This window comes from Eurosta solidaginis, chromosome 4 (assembly GCF_040869045.1).
Source record: "Eurosta solidaginis isolate ZX-2024a chromosome 4, ASM4086904v1, whole genome shotgun sequence".
Taxonomy (NCBI): domain Eukaryota; kingdom Metazoa; phylum Arthropoda; class Insecta; order Diptera; family Tephritidae; genus Eurosta; species Eurosta solidaginis.
Window position 1 is genome coordinate 218,219,620 of NC_090322.1, and position 25,617 is coordinate 218,245,236.

General features: G+C 35.4%; 1 protein-coding gene across 3 annotated transcripts in view; it reads right to left on the reverse strand.

Moving 5' to 3' along the window:
- The window catches only part of LOC137250978 (UNC93-like protein), a 284,617-nt gene that overhangs the window by 87,518 nt on the left and 171,482 nt on the right, over positions 1-25,617 (reverse strand). For all 3 annotated transcript variants that reach the window (XM_067784783.1, XM_067784784.1, XM_067784785.1), the window contains one exon: positions 20,822-21,042. In XM_067784783.1, the coding sequence (XP_067640884.1) occupies positions 20,822-20,869 (48 nt within the window). In that variant the 5' untranslated portion in view covers positions 20,870-21,042. The remainder of the gene's footprint in view (positions 1-20,821; positions 21,043-25,617) is intronic.

Genomic DNA, 25,617 nt, shown 5'->3' on the forward strand with positions numbered 1-25,617 from the left:
TCACGTTTGGTTTAAAATATTAGGGGGACTCATGAAAGCATATAAACTTATAAGGTGTAAAATTACATCCATTTACACACGCTGTTATATGAACGCACCTAGAAATACTCTTCATAAACTTGATTGTTTATCAGCTATATTATTGCCAAACAAAAATTTTTTGATTGTTATACAAATTAAAAAATGCCAAGATTAAGTGAAAAATCAAAACTAAAACGTCTTTACTAAGATATTCTTGTAAATGACTTGCTGAGGTTGGAGATTTCTGATGAAAATGCCTGCTGCAATGTCTGCAAGGTTGCATTCCTTTGAGTTTACCGCGTTTACACAATGAAATGTGCGCGTAAATTTATACAAATTGTGTAAATGATTTTTCATACAAAATTTGACAGTTCGTTTACGCACTAGATAAATTTATACGTTTACACACTTTATAAGGCATTTATACGGTTACATGAGTCCCCCTATTGATTTTTAATTTACTCGTGCTATGCTCTGGCGAAATGTTTCTTGTTTTTTAGCAAAAAGAATGCCTGATATAAAATTTGCTGTAGATTAAGGTTAAGTTTCTTTTTTAAAAAATTTCTTTTCGTCCTAAGGTTGATGACTTTTAAAAAAGATTCATACACAGCAATCTTCAACCATACGATTTAATCAAACAGTGGCAACATATTTATCACTAACTGCTTGCATCAGAGGGTGCCAGCGAGCATGAAAAAAAATGGTACGAAGACGAATTTCGCCCCACCTCCGAAGATGGGTACCTGCCTACAAAGCCAAGCTGAGAACAGGAGCAGCAACGCACGGTACAGGAAACCGTAATCGTAACGTCTACGGGAAAGATATTCTTGTAGTTTGAAGAAAAAACGCAAGATGTAGGCTGATTCTAACAGAAAATCAATTGGACGACGGTATGCTTTAAAATATTCTTGCCAAAAATCTATGAAATCGGCACAAAGAGTGTGGCTCATAGTTGGTAAAGAGCATGTACAAACTTGCATATATGTTACATACATATATATTATACCAAATAATCAGGGCCAGATTAACAACTAGGCAGAATAGGCAGTTGCCTGGGGCCCCGATTTTAGGGGCTCCCCGAAAAATTAAAAAGACTTCTAAAATTTTCTTACAAACATAAAATTCTAGAGAGTGAAAGAAAAATATAATCAGAACTGAAAATAATTTTTACTCAAATAAATAAAATTCAATTGACCGCATTCAAAAGGCGACGACCGACGAACTAGACAAGGTTCATAAAATGGACATTTCCGACTCATTTGTATTAGCGTGCAAAGAATTGAATCGAAGTGAAAGGAGCGTATATTGGATAATAAAAAAGAACTATCTCACAATGTACACTGGTTCCTTTTATTTTGAAAATTTTCGGTTATTTTGACTGCTATGCGTTCAGTGAGTAAGTCATTGCAAAGTGAAAAAGCAGCTTTCAAATGTGTGCTTTTTTGTACGGATCGTTCAAAGAGAGTTTAGCTTCATTCCGTGAAAAGTTCAATGATTTCGAAGAAAAAACAAACAATTATTACCTGGTGTAGGTTATATAGAAATCGTACAACGTACTCGTCGTAGAAAACAACAACCTAATGACGAAAATGCTCCAGAAGTAGAATTTTCGCCTCGCGATGATTTTAGGGCAAAAGGTTTCCTCGAAATCATCGACAATCTCCACAGTGAAATCAAACGACGTGCGAAAGTGTATATGGAAGTTTCAGAGAGATTTGCCTTTCTCATCAACTTTTCTCTAAGTGATGGAGACCTCCACGAAGCTATAAATAACTTAGTTCGTTTTTATTCTAGAGATTTGGAAGAAATTTTCATTGAAATGAAACAATTCCAAATTTACGTGAACTCCAGATACACTGATGCACAAAAAACTCGTAGTCATTTGTATAAGATTCTAATGGAAGATCAATTAGCCGATATATTTCCTAACACAGAAATAGCTCTTCGGATTTTTTTAACAATAATGATCACAAATTGTTCTGCCGAACGATCCTTCTCGCAATTAAGAATAATCAAAACTTCTGAAGGAGCTACAACGCAACAAGAGCGACTCGAGATGTTAGGTATACTTTGCATTGACTCAGATTTATTGAACAAAATCGATATTGATATAATTGATGAATTTGACGAAAAAAATGTAGAAAACGACGTGTTTAAAATGTAGATAGTAATTTTAGAGATATTATTACATTGTGCAATACAATTTTTATGAAAGATATAAGTTTGTATTTTTCAATCTAAAAGGTAAGGGAAAATGAAAAAAGGGCCCCCAAATTGGTGGTTGCCTAGGACCCCGTTGAGGGTTAATACAGCCCTGCAAATATTGTCTGGCGAGCGCATGTCCCAGATTGTAATATACATAAGTAGTGATAGAACTTTATAAAAAAATATCCATACTCATTTAAAAATACTCAGACCATCGATACTCATCTAGTACTCATACTCAGTAAAAGGTGTCGAGTACACTCGATCCAATAGAGTTCTTCGGTCTTACTACCAAAAGCGAAGAAACTGTATTTTTTTAAACGAGACACCGCAAGTAAGGAAGCTTAGGTTCGCGCGAAATCAAACATTGTATACCCATCTGTGCAGCGTCAGTTATGGGATTTCATACCTGGATAGTACACAAATGTTGTTAGAAAATGCACCCTTCCTGTGGAAAAGTGACCGAAATATGCACGGATTGCAATTATACAGGGTGCCGAAAGTTGAATGTTTTCCTTATGCTTTTTTTCAATAACGTCACTCAACCTTCTACATTTTAAAATGTATTCAAAATTGATGGAGCTATGTATGTAGCAGCTAGTATTTTTTTTTTAGCATTTTTTAGTGTTTATGGAAACTAAAAATATATCTTTATTTCACCACCATGTGCAGAAATCGTCTCCAATCTACCATTTTTTAAAAAGTCATTTTGAATGAAAGGTGGATTAGCAGCGCCCACGATATCTTGAGTTAAATTTTTTCCTAGTTATCGTGTAAATGAACTACACTTTCTTGAACTTAAACCTTTAGACCGTCGACACGGTAAAGTATCGGGGAAAAGTATCGAGGTAAAGTATCGATACTTTACTCAGTACTTGGAAAAAGCATCGAGTACAAAATACTCGAGCATTTTTTGGAAAAGTATCGATACTACTCACTCAGTACTCGTATCGTTCTATCACTATACAGAAGTGTGCTCTTCTCAATCAGGCTGCTTAATATCCCTTATACATACTTATGCAATTGGAAATCAGCACAGAACAAACAGTTAAGGAAGTCTAAGTTCGAGTGAAACCGAACATTAGATACCCAGCTGTACACTTGAAATGCTGTTGTTGTTTGCGTTGTGTGCTTAATAGTGTTACAAGGCTACGCAATAATACATATAAATATGGTTCTATTCTGAACTAATTTTTCTTCGAGTTATGGCTCCCGAAACATAGAAAATTGCTTAGTAATAAAAGGGGTGGTGACACGCCCTTTTTTTTAATGTTGAAGTTTTTCCTATTTATTGTTACGAATCCACTTGGAAAATTAAATACCATTGATATAAACCTCTTTTTTGCAAAGATATAACTTATTTTATTCGTCCACGACCCTTTTAAAAATCTTTTATATAAAAGTGGGCGTGGTCCTTGAACGATTTCGTTAATTTTTCTTTAAACCATTCCTTATAGTAAAGGCAACCTGCCGAATTTTGTTACGATAGGTTTAACGATTTTTGATTTATGATTAATAATATTTGTAAAATTGATTTTATCACAAGTGGGCGGTGCACGCCCATTTTAAAAAAATGTTCTAAATTTTTATCAAAAGTCTCAATATTAGTCCACATGTCAAATTTCAACATTCTAGGTGTATTATTTACTAAATTATCAAGTTTTTTTTGTGTTTTTCAAAATGTTATATATATAAAAAGTGGGCGTGGTTATCATCCGTTTTCGCTCATTTTCAATACCAAACTATTCTGGGTCCAGATAAGCTCGTGCACCAAATTTGGTGAAGATATCTCAATATTTACTCAAGTTCTCGTGTTAACGGACAGACGGACGGACCGACATGGCTCAATCAAATTTTGTTAATGATGATTTTGATATATGGAACTCGATATCTATCTCGATTCCTTTATACCTGTACCTGTACAACCAACCGTTATTCAATCAAAGTTATAATACCCTGTGTACAGGGTATACAAATTTACGCAGGCTGGATTAGGCGTTTATTGAATGTTCTTCTTATCTCAAACCTCACCGAATAAAAAATCGCCTGACTTTATATTTTTTTTAGCTTTTAAATGAATTAGTTCTTATTATCTTATAAGGAACCTCATGGGCCATATCCTTTTTCATTCGACTGAATAAAAATATAGCGTTAGCAATAAAATGTAATTCTTACTCAACAGTTCTTAACACGCGGAGTAACGAAACAAAATAACTGACCTTATGGCCACTTGATAAAAAAAGATTATAATCATTAATGTCAATATTGTTGACATTGTAACGATTTGAAATTTGAAGTTGTGATTACTTCATATAGTCATAACATCAATTAACTTGGTGGCTATTTCAAGTGGTCATAAGGTCAACTGATGTTATGGCCTTTGGCTTTATGTCATAAATTAAATGGAGGTTACCTTATGTCACCCCCACGTTTCGGCAAATGTTATGGTTATGAGAATGGTTTCGACTCCGTTCCTTAAAAATTAATATTGCAACATGACCAATTATGAGTTATACTCTATTATTTCATAAATTTTCCTACTGGGTTGTATGCTTGTTCCACAACTTGTCATATAGAAACTACTTGGAATTTAGAATTTCATTGTTTTCAACAAGGAAACTATTAATTCATTTATGCAATTCCTGTTTTATATGCATTTAAATTGATATGCTTGTGGATATTGTATTTATATTTTTTTGTTTCGTTCAATCAATTCTTCGTGAATGTTTAGTAAATGTTAATTAACGTCATTGATTTGCATTTGTATTTGCATTCGTAATAGTAAGGAGTGAGTACCTAATTGAACAGCATTGGCGGAAATGGACTGAAAAAATTGTATGCTAACATAAACAAATTGCAGTAGCGAATTTCAAAATTGCTAGCTCGATTATTTGTTAAAATGTATGGAAACTGCGCTTGATAATTATAATGCAAATAATTTATATTTTTTTCAAAATAAGTATCCTAATCACATACAGAAAGATGTTAATTCCTTGCTTGATTTTATAAAACCATCGCAAAAAACCTCCACGCTTTTGATATTACCTTATACCAGACCTCTTCAATTTCCATTAACAATAATACTAGTTTATTTCATTGCATTTTTAATTTTAGTGATTTGAAAGTAAATCACGCCAGTTATTTTATTTTTTTAAGTACACATCCAATAATTAAGCTAATTAATTTTGGTCTGACAAGGTACAAGTTATATTACATTTTTCCGAAAGATGTTTTAGATTTTCCACCATCCAAATTTTAAATATTTGTTTATATGGAATAAAATAGTCAATAATGTGCTTGCGTTAGGGAACTGCATACTCCAAAAATTCAGAGAACTGCAAATAAAACAAGTAAGGAAGGCAAAGTTCGGGTGTATCCGAACTTTACATACTCAGCTGCCAAATTACAGCTTGCAAAACCTTTAAATTGCCTTCTTTTAAAGTGGGCGGTGCCACGCCCATTGCCCAAAATTGTACTAATACTATTCTGCGTCATAAGGTCAAGCCACCTACCAAGTTTCATCGCTTTATCCGTCTTTGGTAATAAATTATCGCACTTTTTCGGTTTTTCGAAATTTTCGATATCGATAAAGTGGGCGTGGTTATAGTCCGATTTCGTTCATTTTCATTAAGATACCTCAAAATTTACTCAAGTTATCGTGTTTACGGACAGACTGACGGACGGACGGACATGACTAAATGAATTTATTTTTTCGCACGGATCATTTTGATATATAGAAGTCTATATCTATCTCGATTAGTTTATGCCGTTACGGATTACCGTTATGCGAACAAAATTAATATACTCTGTGAGCTCTGCTCAGCTGAGTATGAAAAGAAGTGAGTACTAAGTACTCGTAGCAGCAGCATCGCAGGAAAGTGAACTAGGGAACTAATCCCTGATCTGAATCTACGGTTGAAGCAACCACACGGAGTGGTAGACTTTTACCTCGTTCAGGTTCTAACCGGACACGGTTACTTCCACAAATGCCTGCACAGAATGGGCAAGGTTGATAACCTGAGCTGCCTGTGCTGTGGAAAATAGACGATGTACGCCACACCTTCTTCGAATGCGGGCACTTCTCCGATCAGCGAAGGTGGGTAGAAGAGGTACTTGTCGACCTATCCCCGGGCAGTGTCATCAATAACATGACCTGCTGAAGAGACAGTTGGATTACGGTCAGCACATATGTGTGGCATATACTTATCAGTAAACGAGAAGACGGATGCCTAGCCCATTAGCGTGAGAGAAGCCAAAGAGTTCACGTAGCGCGCACCCGTGCCCTAAGTAATGCTAAACGCTGTACGTGGTGCTAAACAAGGTGCGTGGATTTACGCGGGCTGTAGGAGGTTGGGTTTTAATGGGTAGCCCTACACTCGGAGAGTCTCGCAGTGAGGATTAAATTTCCCGATCAGTGCATAAAGCATTTCCTCTTTCCACGCAACACAAATTCCGGGTTTTTTCGTCAGCTTCTTAATGGTAACAGCCCATATGGCTTTATAATCGGCTTGCTATCGATACGAATTCGATAAATTTTTGATAACAAATCGACACATTTTTGATAACAAAAATCGATAACTTTTCCATACCTCGCGGATAAAAAATTGGTAACACTCCGATAACAAATATGTAAGCTTTCTAAACCAAATTTATATCCTTTTAATAATAAGTTTACTTTATGCTGTCTGTATTTGACTTTATTCTATTTTATTCTGTGTTATGTTATCTTATTTCTCCATTTTATTTTATATAATTTTATGCCTACCGCACCGAAGGCCTAGTTTCACCTCTCGGGCAAAGCAACATCAAAAATTAAGAAAAATGTTTTTTTCAATTAGAGTAAAGCTTTTCTAGGCGGCTTCGCCTTTCGGGGGTGGTTTTGCAAACACTCCGAGTGTTTTTCTGCCATTAAAAGCTTCTCCGTGAAAATTCATCTGCCTTGCAGGTACCTATCGTAGTCGGCATAAAAAATGTAGGTCGCGTCCCGCCAATTTGTAGGGAAAATTTAAAAGGAGCACGACGGTAATAATAAATCTCTACGGAGGTAAATAGCGTCATGTATTTATTTATTATTATTTTTATTCGATTTCTTATTAAAATTTTATTTTATTTTATTTATTTTCTTTTTTTCTTTTTTTGCACTTTATTACTTCACATAAATCTAACCAAGTAATGTAGAAAGATTTTACAACCAACAAAACCCTAAAAAACTGCTTTGAGTTTTTATTTGCAACAAAACAGCAGTGTATACAGCTGTTTGAGTACTTGCATGTACAAATATTGTGTATTTGCTCAGAAACTTTAATCTATATGCAATACTGTGTAAGTTCTTTCAAATCAACTCTACCATGTATATTCCGTATTACTACTTACAACACAACAATACTACACACTATGTCTACGCTTACACATTCTTTAGTACTCCATATATAGTACATATGTACATACAAATATTCCCCCATACCGTGAGCAAAGATGTTTACACATTAATGTACGAAATTTTAAATATTGTGACGAATATTAGCATTACTAAGTGATACTCACATCACTAAGTGATACTCAAATCACTAATAAAGTAAGCTGTCACTCTGGTGTACATCAAATCAATCATCATTTACTCACATACATACAAGGCAGCGGAGAGATACTCACAAACGCATGTCATCATCAGCCGACGTAGTACTCACATATACACACTCATATAGCTACAAAATACAAAATACACATGTACATATATGGTTGGTAACCAAGCATAGAGACCACGAAATTACTAGACCTTAGGAGAAATGGATGAACGAGGAAACCAAGAGTATAAAAGCAGCACAAGCTGAGGCAAGACTAAGCAGTTTGATTTAAGCACGCTATTAGTTGCGAAGTATAATTGTGAATTATAAGTACTCTCAAAGTAGTCTAATAAACACCATTTTGCATCATTGAATATTGGAGTTCAACAGTTTAGCGATTCGAACGTCAGCAGTAGGTTTGGAATAAGCGGAATTTCCCTAAATTCGTTACAATATTTTTAGAATTTAATTGATGAAAACGATACAATTTGCCACTGCTATTTTTCTGTTCGCTGCTGTATGTGCACGTTAAGCTGTTTAAATTAATTCTACATTTATTTTTATAGAATTTTAAAAATGGTAAGTTCTTTTTTCTTTGCCTTCAACATTGCGGCATTTTTGTTTACTTAATCAGCTTTCTATTTTATTCGATCCTCTTTATCATGATTTCATTTTGCGATTAATTAGTGAATAACGCATTTCAATTGTAGCCAATTAAATATTTTGTGAATAATAACCAAGAATAAAGTATTGCACATATTGGAAATAGCAGCACCGTGGACGCAGCAGAACAGTTTTTCAACAAAAAAAAAAAAACACTTTTCGTTCCTGTTCCAATTAGCAAAATGATCGCGAGCTTTAACAAAAACATACATATATTGCGCAGTAACAAAAAACTGCACGCGATTATGTGATATTACATTGCGTGTGTAACAATATGTCATTTTATACAAAAAAAAAAAACAATATACTTAGTTTCGTGTGTTTCATTTTAACAACTTAGGGTTCTTAGAGCTGTTTCAACAAAAAAAAAAGCTGTTTTCTTTAGCGTGAAGGCGTTCGAAGTTTGAATATATCACTTAGCAAGTTACAATGTGAAATTAATTTATATTGTCTTCATAATATTTACAGTGATAAATAGATTTTTTATTAATGACATACACGCGCATTCTTGAAAGGTGTACATATGTGTATATTAGACCGGGTCGATTTTTGGGGAGGCAAAAACAGCCCATTGCTCTGTGAAAATCATATTCTAGGGATCAAAATAAGAAACTTTGCCGAAGGAACCATACCTCTAAACCGAATTTGGGTCGAACTTTTGGGTAGGGGCAAATTTTGAAAAATTCCACTTTGACCCATTTAGAGTGCTCCAATCGAGTCCAAATGTATGACCGACACCCACTAACTTTGGAGGCACGACCCACCGACGCCAGTGGCACACCCCCTGGAACCCCCCTGGGGGTTCACCATACAAACATTTCGAAAAATCACCGGTTTTGCACTTTACATGAAAAAATCAGCGAAATGCCTATGTTTTTTCTTTTTGGAGTTTATTTTTCTCTTTAGAAATTTATTTAGTAAGAACATATGTAAATGAAAAAATGAATTTAACTTAGTAATAGAAAAGAAATTAAAAAAAAAAAATTATTAGAAATTAGAGTTTTTACAACCCCCTTTTAAAACCAAGGTATCACTGTGACACAATTGCAGATAGTAAAATTGCTTGTGTTGTGTTTTTTAAGCCACCACAAGACACAGCAGGTAGAATTGAAATTACCATTTCATTCTTATTACCTCGTCTTGTAGACCATATATAACGCAACAATTGTGAATGCATTAAGTCGTTGTGAAGAACTCAAAGTGTGAAGTGCTAATTTCAGATAAAAAAATATTTCAAAAAAAATAATAAGTGAAGTGACCATTCCAAATCAAAAAGTTTACAATGAATCCACAACCCTCAACGCCGCAAGATGAAGCAACTACACCAACAACTATCGAAAACCCAATGAGTCATATACCCAAGCATGATGTTACTGTTTTTGGTGTGTCTACTGATTTAACTGATCTTAATTTACCAACCCATCTGGATATCTTGATATATTATTTTTATAATTGATATTAGAGAAAAATTGTAAGTTTACAAACGGCGATGGTTACTAGGACATGTTTCTGAATTTCACTTCTTCATCAGCTAGCTTTTCGGGAGCTGAGCGTTGAACTCGAATCTCCAACATTCATATCAGTCAGTGCAATCCTTTAGCTGCTAAGCCATATGAATGTCCCGTTGTTCGCTGTACAATTGGTCTCTAAGAGTTGCCTTTTTGTTTATATTCCTTTTGATCACCATGTAGGCACATACACTCTGTATGTAGTTTATTCCTAATGGTGTGGATATGATTTTTAGGCGCGCTTTTGAAAGCTTAGTAACATTTGTTCGGATTTTTACAGTATTTGTTTTTAATACTTCCGCTGTTACTATTATATCAATATGATCATATGTATTTAATTAGCGAGCTTTGCTCATATTGCTTTATACAATGGTTTTTGTAATTGATATTAGAGAAAAATTGTAAGTTTACAAACGGCGATGGTTACTAGGACATGTTTCTGAATTTCACTTCTTCATCAGCTAGCTTTTCGGGAGCTGAGCGTTGAACTCGAATCTCCAACATTCATATCAGTCAGTGCAAGCCTTTAGCTGCTAAGCCATATGAATGTCCCGTTGTTCGCTGTACAATTGTTCTCTAAGAGTTGCCTTTTTATACTCAGTTGAGCAGATCTCACAGAGTATATTAAGTTTGATTGGATAACGGTTGGTTGTACATATATAAAGGAATCGAGATAGATATAGACTTCCATATATCAAAATAATCAGGATCGAAAAAAAATTTGATTGAGCCATGTCCGTCCGTCCGTCCGTTAACACGATAACTTGAGTAAATTTTGAGGTATCTTGATGAAATTTGGTATGTAGGTTCCTGAGCACTCATCTCAGATCGCTATTTAAAATGAACGATATCGGACTATAACCACGCCCACTTTTTCGATATCGAAAATTTCGAAAAACCGAAAAAGTGCGATAACTCATTACAAAAGACAGATAAAGCGACGAAACTTGGTAGATGGGTTGACGTTATGACGCAGAATAGAAAATTAGTAAGATTTTGGACAATGGGCGTGGCACCGCCCACTTTTACAAGAAGGTAATTTAAAAGTTTTGCAAGCTGTAATTTGGCAGTCGTTGAAGATATCATGATGAAATTTGGCAGGAACGTTACTACTATTACTCTTTATGTGCTAAATAAAAATTAGCAAAATTGGATGAAGAACACGCCCACTTTTTAAAAAAAAATTTTTTAAAATTAAATTTTAACAAAAAATTTAATATCTTTACTGTATATAAGTAAATTAAGTCAAAATTCAACTCCAGTAATGATATGATGCAACAAAATACAAAAATAAAAGAAAATTTCAAAATGGGCGTGGCTCCGCCCATTTTCATTTAGTTTGTCTAGAATACTTTTATTGCCATAAGTCGAACAAAAATTTACCAATCCTTCTCAAATTTGGTAGGAGCATAGATTTTATGACGGTAACTGTTCTCTGTGAAAATGGGCGAAATCGGTGGAAGCCACGCCAAGTTTTTATACACAGTCCACCGTCTGTCCTTCCGCTCGGCCATTAACACAATAACTTGAGCAAAATCCGATATATCTTTACTAAACTTAGCCCACGTACTTATCTGAGCTTACTTTTTCTTGGTATAAAAAATGGGAGAAATCTGACCATAACCACGACCACTTTATCGATATCGAAAATTACGAAAAATGAAAAAAATGCCATAATTCTATACCAAATACGAAAAAAGGGATGAAACATGGTAACTGGATTGGTTTATTGACGCAAAATATAACTTTGGAAAAAACTTTGTAAAATGGGTGTGACACCTACCATATTAAGTAGAAGAAAATGAAAAAGTTCTACAAGGCGAAATCAACAGCCCTTGGAATCTTGGCAGGAATACTGTTAGTGGTATTGCATATATAAATAAATTAGCAGTACCCGACAGATGATTTTCTGGATCACCTGGTCCACATTTTGGTCGATATCGCGAGAACGCCTTCACATATACATCTAAGGGCCACTCGCTTTTAAAACCCTCATTAATACCTTTAATTTGATATCCATATCGTACAAAAACATACCAGAGTCACCCTTGTCCCACCCTAATGGCGATATCTCGAAAAGGCGTCCACCTATAGACCTAATGCCCCCTCCCTCTTAAAATGCTCAGTAACACCTTTCGTTTGATACCCATATCGTACAAACATTCTAGAGTCACCCCTGGCCCATCCTAAAGGCGATATCTCGAAAAGGCGTCCACCTATAGACCTAGTGTCAAATGCTCAGTAACACCTTTCGTTTGATACCCATATCGTACAAACATTCTAGAGTCACCCCTGGCCCACGCTAATGGCGATATCTCGAAAAGGCGTCCACCTATAGACCTAATGCCCACTCCCTCTTAAAATGCTCAGTAACAGCTTTCGTTTGATACCCATATCGTACAAACATTCTATAGTCACACCTGGCCCACCCTAATGGCGATATTTCGAAAAGGCGTCCACCTATAGAACTAAGGATTACTCCCTTTTAAAATACTCATTACCACCTTTCATTTAATACCCATATCGTACAAACACATTCTAGAGTCACCCTGGCCCACCCTAATGGCGATATCTCGAAAAGGCGTCCACCTATAGACCTAATGTCCACTCCCTCTTAAAATGCTCAGTAACACCTTTCGTTTGATACCCATATCGTACAAACATTCTAGAGTCACCCCTGGCCCACCCTAATGGCGATATCTCGAAAAGGCGTCCACCTATAGACCTAATGTCCACTCCCTCTTAAAATGCTCAGTAACACCTTTCGTTTGATACCCATATCGTACAAACATTCTAGAGTCACCCCTGTCCCACCCTAATGGCGATATCTCGAAAAGGCGTCCACCTATAGACCTAATGCCCACTCCCTCTTAAAATGCTCAGTAACACCTTTCGTTTGATACCCATATCGTACAAACATTCTAGAGTCACACCTGGCCCACCCTAATGGCGATATCTCGAAAAGGCGTCCACCTATAGAACTAAGGATTACTCCCTTTTAAAATACTCATTACCACCTTTCATTTGATACCCATATCGTACAAACACATTCTAGAGTCACCCTGGCCCACCCTAATGGCGATATCTCGAAAAGGCGTCCACCTATAGACCTAATGCCCACTCCCTCTTAAAATGCTCAGTAACACCTGTCGTTTGATACCCATACCGTACAAACATTCTAGAGTCACCCTTGGTCCAGCTTTATGGCGATATCTCGAAAAGGCGTCCACCTATAGAACTAAGGATTACTCCCTTTTAAAATACTCATTACCACCTTTCATTTGATACCCATATCGTACAAACACATTCTAGAGTCACCCTGGCCCACCCTAATGGCGATATCTCGAAAAGGCGTCCACCTATAGACCTAATGCCCACTCCCTCTTAAAATGCTCAGTAACACCTTTCGTTTGATACCCATATCGTACAAACATTCTAGAGTCACCCTTGGTCCACCTTTATGGCGATATCTCGAAAAGGCGTCCACCTATAGAACTAAGGATTACTCCCTTTTAAAATACTCCTTACCACCTTTCAATTGATACCCATATCGTACAAACACATTCTAGAGTCACCCCTGGCCCACCCTAATGGCGATATCTCGAAAAGGCGTCCACCTATAGACCTAATGCCCACTCGCTCTTAAAATGCTCAGTAACACCTTTCGTTTGATGCACATATCGTACAAACACATTCTAGAGTCACCCCTGGCCCACCCTAATGACGATATCTCGAAAAGGCGTCCACCTATAGACCTCATGCCCACTCCCTCTTAAAATGCTCAGTAACACCTTTCGTTTGATACCCATACCGTACAAACATTCTAGAGTCGCCCCTGGCCCACCCTAATGGCGATATCTCGAAAAGGCGTCCACCTATAGACCTAATGCCCACTCCCTCTTAAAATGCTCAGTAACACCTTTCATTTGATTCCCATATCGTACAAACACATTCTAGAGACACCCCTGGTCCACCTTTATGGCGATATCTCGAAACGGCGTCCACCTATGGAACTAAGGATCACTCCTTTTCAAAATACTCATTAACAGCTTTCATTTGATACCCATATCGTACAAACACATTATAGAATCACCCCTGGTCCACCTTAATGGGGACATATCGAAAAGGCGTCCACCGATAGACCTAAGGCCCACTCCCTCTTAAAATGCTCAGTAACACCTTTCATTTGATACCCATATCGTACAAACAAATTCTAGAGTCAGCCCTGGTCTACCTTTATGGCGATATCCCTAAATGGCGTTCATCCATAGAACTATGGCCTACTCTCTCTTAAAATACTCTTTAATACCTTTCATTTGATACACATGTTATATAACCACATTCCAGGGTTACCCCAGATTGATTTTCCTTATTTTGTCTCCATAGCTCTCAACTGAGTATGTTATGTTCGGTTACACCCGAACTTAGCCTTCCTTACTTGTTGTTTATATTCCTTTTGATCACCATGTTGGCACATACACTCTGTATGTAGTTTATTCCTAATGGTGTGGATATGATTTTTAGGCGCGCTTTTGAAAGCTTAGTAACATTTGTTCGGATTTTTACAGTATTTGTTTTTAATACTTCCGCTGTTACTATTATATCAATATGATCATATGTATTTAATTAGCGAGCTTTGCTCATATTGCTTTATACAATGGTTTTTGTATTTGATATTAGAGAAAAATTGTAAGTTTACAAACGGCGATGGTTACCAGGACATGTTTCTGAATTTCACTTCTTCATCAGCTAGCTTTTCGGGAGCTGAGCGTTGAACTCGAATCTCCAACATTCATATCAGTCAGTGCAAGCCTTTAGCTGCTAAGCCATATGAATGTCCCGTTGTTCGCTGTACAATTGGTCTCTAAGTGTTCAATTACAAAAACCATTGTATAAAGCAATATGAGCAAAGCTCGCTAATTAAATACATATGATATTATTTTTACTTAAGCGAACGTGCTAAAACAGAACAAAAAAGTCTTCCCATAAATCATTCACTATTTAAGTACAAGATAAGTTGATTGGAATTTGGGAAAAACTTGGTATGGAAATAATGCTGAAAAAAAGTGTATTTAATAAATTGAATAAATTGCTTGACAAGTATCAAGAGCAAATTAAGAGAAGAAACGATAGATAAAATTGATGAGAAGTATCATACTAGGATGGTAAAAGAACCTCATCTTGTTATTTTGAGAGAACCCAATTCTGAATTGATTGGTTACGTAAGACTGGAACATGAAACCGCTGAATACAAAACAACCAAATTAAATGTTTTTTTCAACGATAAAAATATATCACTGGATGCATTAATTGGAATATGCACTGACGGTGAGCCAACAAACACTGGCCCACACGGTGGAAGTATACGACGATTCGAATTGCTGTTAAAAAGACCATTGCATTGGTTCGTTTGCCTTCTACACTTCAACGAACTTCCGTTCGGCATTTGTTTGAAGCTTTGGATAAATCAACCAGCACTGGACCAAGATCGGCAACCGGAAAACTGAGCCGTCAAATCGAAACTTGTGAAACTCTTCCGGTAAGTTATTGCTATCACTCATTTATTATAATTGTCAACCATTTTTAATTATTTTATTATTATATATTTTCAGGTGGTGGACGGCTTCCAGAAAATTGAGTTGCAAAATATGCCCCCTGCTCCAGAAAAAATTGAATTTTCCACCGATTCGAAGTACTTATACGACATGGCCCATGCAATTTCTAGCGGCGTGGTTCCGGTGGATCTGGCTAACCTCAAACAAGGAAAAATTGTACATTCTCGGTGGCTCACCAAGACCGCTAGATTATTGCGATTATATGTGACAACGGAAAATCCAGATGCAAATTTAAGAATTCTGGTTGAATTTATAATTAAATGTTATGTGCCAATGTACTTCAATATCAAGTATTACAGCTCTGTCGTGTACAGCAGTGCATTATTTTTCAAGTTCATTGGTTGGTCACGATTTCTAGAACCTCGTTTACGCAAAATTGTCAATCAAGTAATTAAAGATAATTCATATTATGCGCATTCGGAAAATATCTTGTTATCAATGTTGTTTGATGATAGCAGAGAAAACCGCGAATGTGCCATCAAGAAAATTCTATGCTATCGAACCGATGTTGCCGAGCCAATGGAACTTAGAGTTTATAAAAAACCAGATATAAACTTTAATTGCACAAGTTATACTGAAATGATCAATTTGAATGATATAAATATCGTATTTGAACCACCATTCACGCGAAGCATTCCGTACGATACATTGAAAGAATATTTAAATCAAGATGATGCACCGTTTAATGATCCAAAAATTCCATCACACATACAAGGAGCGGAACGACATGTTCAATTGCTAGCTAGCGTTTCCAAACGGGTTATACCATAAAATTTAGAGGCTCCTATGGCGACGACATTATAGAGCCGTGCGAAATTGCCCAGACTTGAAAGTAAAAAAGACTTCAAACAATAATTTTTTTTTAGTTTCTTTTCTATAACTCACTTAAATTAATTTTTTCATTTACATATGTTCTGACTAAATCAATTTCTTAAGAGAAAAAACAGATATTATTATAAATAAATAATAAATATTATTATAATAAAAATAAAGAAAAAACATAGCCATTTAGCTGATTTTTTCATGTAAAGTGCAAAACCGGCAATTTTTTGAAATTTTTGTATGGTGAACCCCCAAGGGGGTTCCAGGGGGTGTGCTGGTGGGTCGGGCCTCCAAAGTTAGTGGGGGTCGGTCATACATTTGGACTCGATTGGAGCACTCTAAATGGGTCAAAGTGGGATTTTTCAAAATTTGCCCCTACCCTAAAGTTCGACCCAAATTGGGGGACATCAGAATTCGTTTTAGAGGTATGGTTCCTTCGGCAAAGTTTCTTATTTCGATCCCTAGAATACGATTTTCACAGAGCAGTGAGCGATTTTTAAATCGACCCGCCGTAGTGTATACGTATGTTTAAACAATTTGACATAATTAGCGTAAAATTTCGATTTTATCACAATTTAATTTGCTCTAACAATCAGGTATTGATAGATATGTATATTATATTGTGACGAATATTAGCATCACTAAGCTGCTACTAAATAAATGCACAACAACAATAAAGCAGCCACTCTAATGTAGAAGGCGACGAGGAGATATCTCATCTCACACACACAAATATGTAGTCATCAGCCGAAGTAGTTACTCACACATACACATTCATGTGGCTACAAACTGCAAATATACATGTATATAGCTGGTAACCAAGCATCAAATAAGCGGAATTTCTCCAATTTCGTTACAGTATATATATTCTAAAATCTAAATTGAGCTGCAATCGACTATGCAATGAACACATTTGTACGCACATATCTGCGTATGAAAATAAAAAATAGATTAATTACACTAGATTTGGTTATTATAAATCAACATATTAATGTATCATATTAATTTATCATAAAAATACTTATTTGCGTATATTAGTAAGCCAAATATATGCTTAAGATATGAGTAATTTCATCTTCGTATATATCTAGTAATAAAACTATAATCTTAGTAATTGTATGATTGTAATAGGTTATTAAGTATATTAATAATACCAATATATACAGAGTCAAATTTGTAGCACTTTTGTATTTGTTAGCTGATTCGATATATTAAAACATGAATAAATAATAGAATCACGTACGTTATTCTAACAAACTTGCAGAATTTTATGAATATCTTAAGATTTTTTTAATTCTCACACTACCCCACTCTCTCCCCTCAATCGATCCACTTCCCCGAAAAAAGTGTTATATATTAAACTCTATCACAAATGACATTTTTCGAATAGATCTGGTTATTTCATATAAATCTAACCAAATAGCGTACAACAAACAAAACCTCAAAGAGAAACAAATTTCAACTTGAACCTGAGTACTTAAGCACGTGTAATAGAGTTTATACTACACTGGGTCAATTTATTAATTTATTAACCGATATCGCGCCATCGATTTTTCGATAGGATTTGGGCTCAGGAAAAAAATAATTTTCGATCCTGCGAAATTTCATTTTTTTTACTTTTTTTCTACTTTAATTTTTAAGGTTTTTTTTCATGACCTACTAAACAAATTTTCATTTGATTGTAAAATTTTCATGTAAAAAATATTTTTTTTTTTCAAAAAACTGTTATCAACAACGTTTTTAGCGAACAGTTTTGGGTCGGACAGGGTATACATATGAACATTTTTTTAGTAAGTCATGAAAAAACCTTAAAAATCAAAGTCGAAAAAAATTAAAAAAATTAAATGTCATATGTTCGAAAATCATTTTTTTGGGTATGCGTAGTGGAACTTTTTTTCCTGAGCCCAAATCCTATCGAAAAATCGATGGCGCGATATCGGTTAACTTTCGTCCACACAAATCGACCGAGCCCAGTGTATACGTCCTTAGTGCACTTGCATGCATACTAAGTGTACTTCATTTATAGGTGACGACGCATTTGCTTGGAGTTATTGTGTGATTTCGGTCATATCAACTCTACATGGTATATCGTTCTCACATAACGCTACAGTTTATTTTCTTCATTACTCCATTACTCCATACAATAACCCACACTACGCTTGCATTGATATATGTGTGTACTATATAAATACTCCATTTAGATTGTCACTTTTGAAGACTGCGGTTACGCCTTTGATTATGTTTAAGCTCACACCTTAGGTTTACATTGTGGACTCCACCATATCGTGAGCAAAGACAGTTAAATATACAAAATCAAAAAAGCAAAACAAATATTACACATCTTGTAAACAACAAGTGAGTACGTAAATGTATAAGAGTTGAGTGCGCCTGACGGACGACAAGGAAGTGATTCGACCGATTGTTTTGTTTTAGCAAAAAATAAAACTTAACTGATTAGTATGTAGACTGCGAGACAAAGTCGCGCTTGTCACTACTAAATATTGAACATCCAACTACAAAAACAACACGCTAGACTCATTGGAACATTTCAATTAATTTAAGCTAACCAAAAGTAAAAACAAATTTATTTTTCATTGAAAAGTAAAACAAAATACTTATTGAGTTAATGTAGTATGTTTGTAAATAAACACATTCCTTAACTGGCTGCGTTGACTATAAATAACTCACTTTATACACCGAACGAATGAGGCTAGTAAACTTAATAAATCAGGTTTGTTGTTCTTGAAATAGCAGACATTCAGTAAAAGAGATCGCATGATGGTTAATTGAACCGAGTTTTTTGTCATGAAAACAAGTTTGTTTAGTTATTTCAAAGGAAGAAAAACTGTTGGTCTGAACATAACAATGTTCTGTAAAAAATACATCATAGATTACATTATGTCAAGCAATCGAACTGATTTTTTTGTTAAAAGAACTGATTTTGTTTGTCAAATCCACAGCGAACACTTACTTAATTGGCGCTTAACCGTTTAAAGGGTTACGGCCCTCCAACAAAGCGCGCCAATTGGACACACCAAGAGAGTTTAAATCGTTTTCCACCTGGTCCTTCCAGCGGAGTGGTGGCCGCCCTCTTCCTCTCCTTCCATAGGCGGGTTCCGATAGAAACACTTTCATAGCCGGAGCGTCATCTTTCATTCGCATAACATGGCCTAGCCAGCGCATCCGCTGCATTTAAATTCGCTCGACTATGTTGAGGTCTGCGTAAAGCTCGTACAGCTTATCGTTAAATCTTCTTCGGTACTCGGTACTCAACAGTTAACAACTGCCAATATCATTAGCTGATGTATGTATATAATTTGAAAAAAAAAAAAATAATAAATAAATAAATAAAACTAACGCTCATGTTCATATTGTTCTTATGAGTAAACAGAATACTCTGTCATATAAACAGCCCCTGTTTTTCTAATGTTGATGGAAATCTATGACTGACTGTTAAAACACTCAATTAAGAATAAACAATTTTTGCATAGTTGATTCAACAGCTATTTGAGATGGATAGGTTAGGTTCAAGTGGCTGCCGTCCACATCGGAGCGGCACACTTAGACCTTTATAGGCCCATTGTGAAATCACACGGATTTGTTCCTACTCTCCTAATCAAACCAATTCGTTGAGTTTGTGAAGCTAACTAAGCGTCGTGTTAGTCAGATCTACAAGAAACATCTTGCCCATGAAACGTTGCCTTTTCGTACCGAGCGCTGGACATTCGCAAAGCATGCCTAATAGTTTCAGGCTCTTCTTCGTTGCCGCAGCTTCTACAATAATCATTAAATGGAGAATCCTTTCCGCATGCGGTCCAATACAAACGTCACCAGTGAGAACACCTACAACTAAAGAGAGATCCCTCTTATGGAGGATGAGAAGCTCTCGCGATCTCTTCTCATTCCATTACGGCCATGTGAGTTTTGCCGTTTGGCTTCTATCATGATACTTCCACTTGGCTCCGGCTTCCATCAGTAGAGCCTCCTTTATCTTGAGCTTGCAGGTGGAGAGCGGCATGCCCAACCTCTTCCAGAATGGCGAAAGTGGAAGGTACCCTTTCTTGCAAGCTCATCCGCCATCTCATTATTGAGATGAATAAATATCGACAGAAATATCAGTTGAGTCGACCCGCAATTCTGTTGATTTGATCAGCTTTTTTCTCTCAGTGTATGTACACTTATTAGTACATGCGTAGATATGTACATACTTAACTTCAATATGTTTTTTTTAGTAGCAAATTCGTTTTCGTTAAATGCACTCAACGCTGATTTATTTATTATTATTGGCCGAACAACTCACTTATTGCTCAGCTTATATTTTATTTATTTAATTTTACTTTTATTTGCTTAATAGCTTTTTGGCATTTGGCTATGCATATAAATAGATGTACATATATATATATGTTTTTAAACACAAACTTACCTTCACTGGCTCATCGTTTTCGAAACCACCGTTGCTGAAGCCTGTCATCTTGTCAGGGCCAAGTAAATCACAAGCCTTTGAATTTTTGTTATTTTTTGGGTTTTTATTTTATTTGTTATTTGTTATTTAAGTCTCTTTTTCGCTCCCTCTATATTTAGCTCTCTTTTTGTTGTTATCAGTTACTTGTATGGAATTTTTGTTTATTCTAATTAAAATTAAAGCTGTAAAGAAAAGAAAAATTTGTTGATTAATACATTTTTTATTAGATCTGTTAGAGGGAGAATTTTTTTTCTTAGATTAAAAGTGAAATACATATAAATATTATTAAAGAGTTGTACAGTTCTTAGATGCAAAATTTAATTATTTAGTGAAAATGAATCCACTTTTTTAATAATTGTCATCGTTTTTTCTAACTGCATGAATTAATTATGTCTACAAAATTAACGTATATTCAATTTTGTTATTTTTTTATCGGCCTATTGATTCGATAAAATACCGATTACCAACCTTTTTAAAACAAATTGATAGCTTTCCGATAACGAACCGTTACTTTTTTTTATCTCTTACACTGCATACTACGCTTATATTTCCTGCTTCGCCATACCATACATCTCACTATACCGATACCTGTCGCTACGCCTGCACTTTACACCTTACGCTCACATCCACATGTTTACAAATCAAAAACAAGTAAGGAAGGCTAAGTTCAGGTGTAACTGCCAAATTACAGCTTGCAAAACTTTTAAATTACCTTCTTTTAAAAGTGGGCAGTGCCAATCCCATTGTCCAAAATTTTACTAATTTTCTATTCTGCGGCATAAAGTCCCCACCTACCTACCAAGTTTCATCGCTTTATCCGTCTTCGGTAATGAATTATCGCACTTTTTCGGTTTTTAGAAATTTTCGATATCGAAAAAGTGGGCGTGGTTATTGTCTGATTTCATTCATTTCAAATAGCAACCTGAGATGAGTGCCCAGGAACTTACATACCAAATTTCATCAAGTCACCTCAAAATTTACTCAAGTTATCGTGTTTGCGGACAGACGGACGGACGGACATGGCCAGATGAATTTCTTTTTTCGCCCAGATCATTTTGATATATAGAAGTCTATATCTATCTCGATTAGTTTATGCCGTTACGGGGTATTATTATTATTTATTTATTATTACAGCGTTTTAAGCCTAAAACTTATATTATTACAAATGATAAGTACATTTTAATAATAATAGGATTTCTAGAATTTGGGGTGTCGGAATGCATGAGATTCCGATCAGCAAGGGAACTGGTGGTCCCAACGGGCGAGTCTTGGAGTCATCTCATTGGGAGGTTGGAAGGAACGTGTTCTCAATCCCCGCCCTGTCCAAGACGTATGATTACACATTTTTATTATTTATGCTGTCGGAATGCATTTGATTCCGGTCAACCCAAAAGCTAGCAGCTCAGCAGAATGAGCCACTCTTATCGGACGGTTGGAAAGGCGTGTTTCCAATCCTCCCTGTACCAGCTTTTATGTAAACATAATTAGTTAAATATATTATTGTTTTATTATTTTTGTAGGAATAGACGTGATTCTCATGAACACTCCAACTGTTTGTCTGGGACGATATTTTCAGGAAGTCTTTCCCAATTTGATTGCGAGCGATATATGTATTTGACCTGATGTATAATGTTCCTCTGTGTCTGTTTGGATTGCCATGTACGCTCAAGGATCAGTACCATGAAATACAGATACAAAATATTTTATCTTATTGGAAGGGGTTTGTAATATTCTAATAAACTTGTTTTGAAGGTGTTTAAGTTTTCACAATTTTTAACATGATTAGGTAGTTCATTAAAACATTTCAGGCCTTTGTAAAATATATTTTGCTTGCCCATTTCTGTTTTGAAAAGAGGCAATCTAAAATTATTATTTTCCCTGATTATGTAAGAGTGGGTTTCATTCACATAAACAAGTTTTTCATTTAGGTAGGCTAGTAAGTTACCATGCTTGATATAAAATACAAATTTCATACTACGGTAAAATATCAACTGTTTCACACTCAACCAGTTTAGTGCATCGATCATACTCTTTATGGAAGTATCGTACCTCATTTTCAATATAAATCTCATAGCTTTGTTTTGCATAATTTGTAACCTGTCTACTTGTGTTTCATTGGCAATAAAGAATATTGTAGGGCAATATAAGAAGTGCGGTTCTATAATGGATCTATAAACTTTCAACTTATATTTCTTACTAATAAGTTTATATGATCTCTTCCAAAATCCAATTGTTTTGCCCATTTTGGCAACAATATAATCAATATGACCCCTAAACCTCAGTTTTTTGCCAATCAGGATCCCTAAGTACTTAAATATTTTTACATCCTCAATGCTCATTATTTTTAGATCTAAATTAAGTGATTCTTTATTGGTCGTCCTAGATAAAACCATGAACTTAGTTTTGTTATCGTTAAGCTTGAGTTTATTAATGCAAAGCCATCTTAACAATGAGTCCAAATCTTCTTGAATTTTGCTCCTTGCTATTGAAATGTCCGTTTCATTTACTTCAAGTAGCGCATCATCTGCAAATAACCTGATTTTACTATATTTCAGTGCTGATGATATATCGTTTATGTAAATGTTGAACAGTATTGGTGCTAATACCGACCCTTGTGGTAAGCCTATGTCCACTTGCGCCTCGGATGAGACTACCGACTATGGTTGTTCTTTGTTTCCGGTCTGATAACAAGCTTCTAAACCACTGCAATTCATTTTCCCTAATACCAATTTTTTGTAGTTTATCGAGCATTATATTCCTATCAATTGTTTCGAACGCTCTTTTTAGGTCAATGAAAACTGCTACTATATGTTTTTTTAGGCTCAGCTCTTCCTTCCAGCTAAATATGATGTAATTTAACGCCGTCTCGCAAGAGTGTCTTTCTCGGAAACCGGATTGTCTTTTATAAGGATTTTATTATTTTCTAAGTAATTAACCAGTTGATTTTTTAGTACAATTTCCAGCATTTTTTCTATGTTCGGCAATGTATTTATCGGCCTTAGTCTTCTGCCATTATTGAATCTTTTACTTTCCTAATTGGTGCTATTGTCGAAATTTTCCACATGTCTGGCACTATTCCAGTAGTCATGGATTTGTTTATAGCGGTTGCATAGAAGAAACCCATATACGATACCGAATCTTTAATAACGCCTTCTGAAAGTAAATTTCTCCCCTCAGTTTTATTTTTGAACCTTTTTGCTATAAGTATAACATCCTGAAACGTAATTTCTTCGAATTTTAAACATGACCTAGCTGTATATTGGAAGTCGTTCTGACTCTAAACAACTTCAATATCCCTGTTTATATCAACAATGCTATCTATGAAGAAGGAGTTCAGTGCTTCAGCAATATCGCGAGGTGTATCATATGTCACACCTTTTACGTTCACCGCCAAGATCTTTTCTTGTGGACCCGTTAAGTTTACAGCATGCTTAAGATGCTTCCACATTAGCTTGCTTTCTGAACTATTGATATCAATATTATTCTCCATGTATTTAATCTTTTTAAATTTGATAAGTTTTTTGTAGTACTTCGCGACCATGTTATATTCGGTATAGTCACCCGTTGCTCTAGCTTGTGGGTGCAACCGGTATTTTAGTTTATTTAATTCTGTCAATTCTTGGCCATACCATTTATTTCTTAACTTTACCGTACTGTTTTTTTCAAACGTGAGTACTCGTATCGTTATGCGAACAAAATTAATATACTCTGTGAGCTCTGCTCAGTTGGGTATAACAAACATTTTACTTTTAGATTTCAACTCAAAGTTCTGGAGAGGCAGGGCTCGTATTACGTTTTACGATCCGTTAAATCAGCATAATCTCATAACACATGAGAGCTAGTGACAAATAAAACTACTTAGATCCATAACTTGTTATAATTTGTATAAATAGTTTGTTGTTGTTGTTGCAGCGATAAGGACACTCCTAGAAGGTTTTGAGGACTGCCATCGATGTTGATGGTCCTTTGCCGAATGCAGATCCAGTACGTTCCGGTAACAAGCATCATTAAGGTACTAGCCTGACCATCTCTGAAGCGCTACACAAGCCCTTGAATCGATTTGGTATTTAAGTCGCGGACAGGCATGCCGCTGATATATTCTAATCCCCTGACTCGCTGGGGGCTTTACAATTGCATAGTTATCATTTGAGTGAAAATAGTTTTCAGCCAGTGATCGTAAAACGTAATACGGAACCTGGCTTACATCATTTGAGCCTCCAACACCAAATTTTTCTAAAACGACGACGAAAACTTCAAATACAAAGCTTTAGTGCTTATTTCGCAGGAAAAAAGTCTTTTATGCCAAACTCCCACACAAGAATTTCTGAACCAAATATTTCTGCAATATTCTCGGAGGTTTTCAGCTCTGACAAGTTCAACGTACCTTACAGCAGCCGCCATACAATTAATCATGCTTATTATGCACAATGTCGATACAAAAAATTTATAATAAACTATATTCTAATTCAAATTATTTCATGAATTAATTGAAAATTATTTAACTATAAGCAACAATATGTAAATAGCTTAGAAAAATGATTTGCTTTGTTATGAGTGTATGTATGTGCGTGTCTATAATTTATAAATTTATCTAAGGTCTTTTGTTATACATTATAATTGCATGATTAAATAATTTAACACAATACATTCAGATAATTTAGTTTATAAAAAGTAAAATGTTCTTGTATGTATTTGAAAATACCTATGCTTTAGTTGTAAATTTTTTCGAGTTAATTTTTATATCTTTGAATTAATTC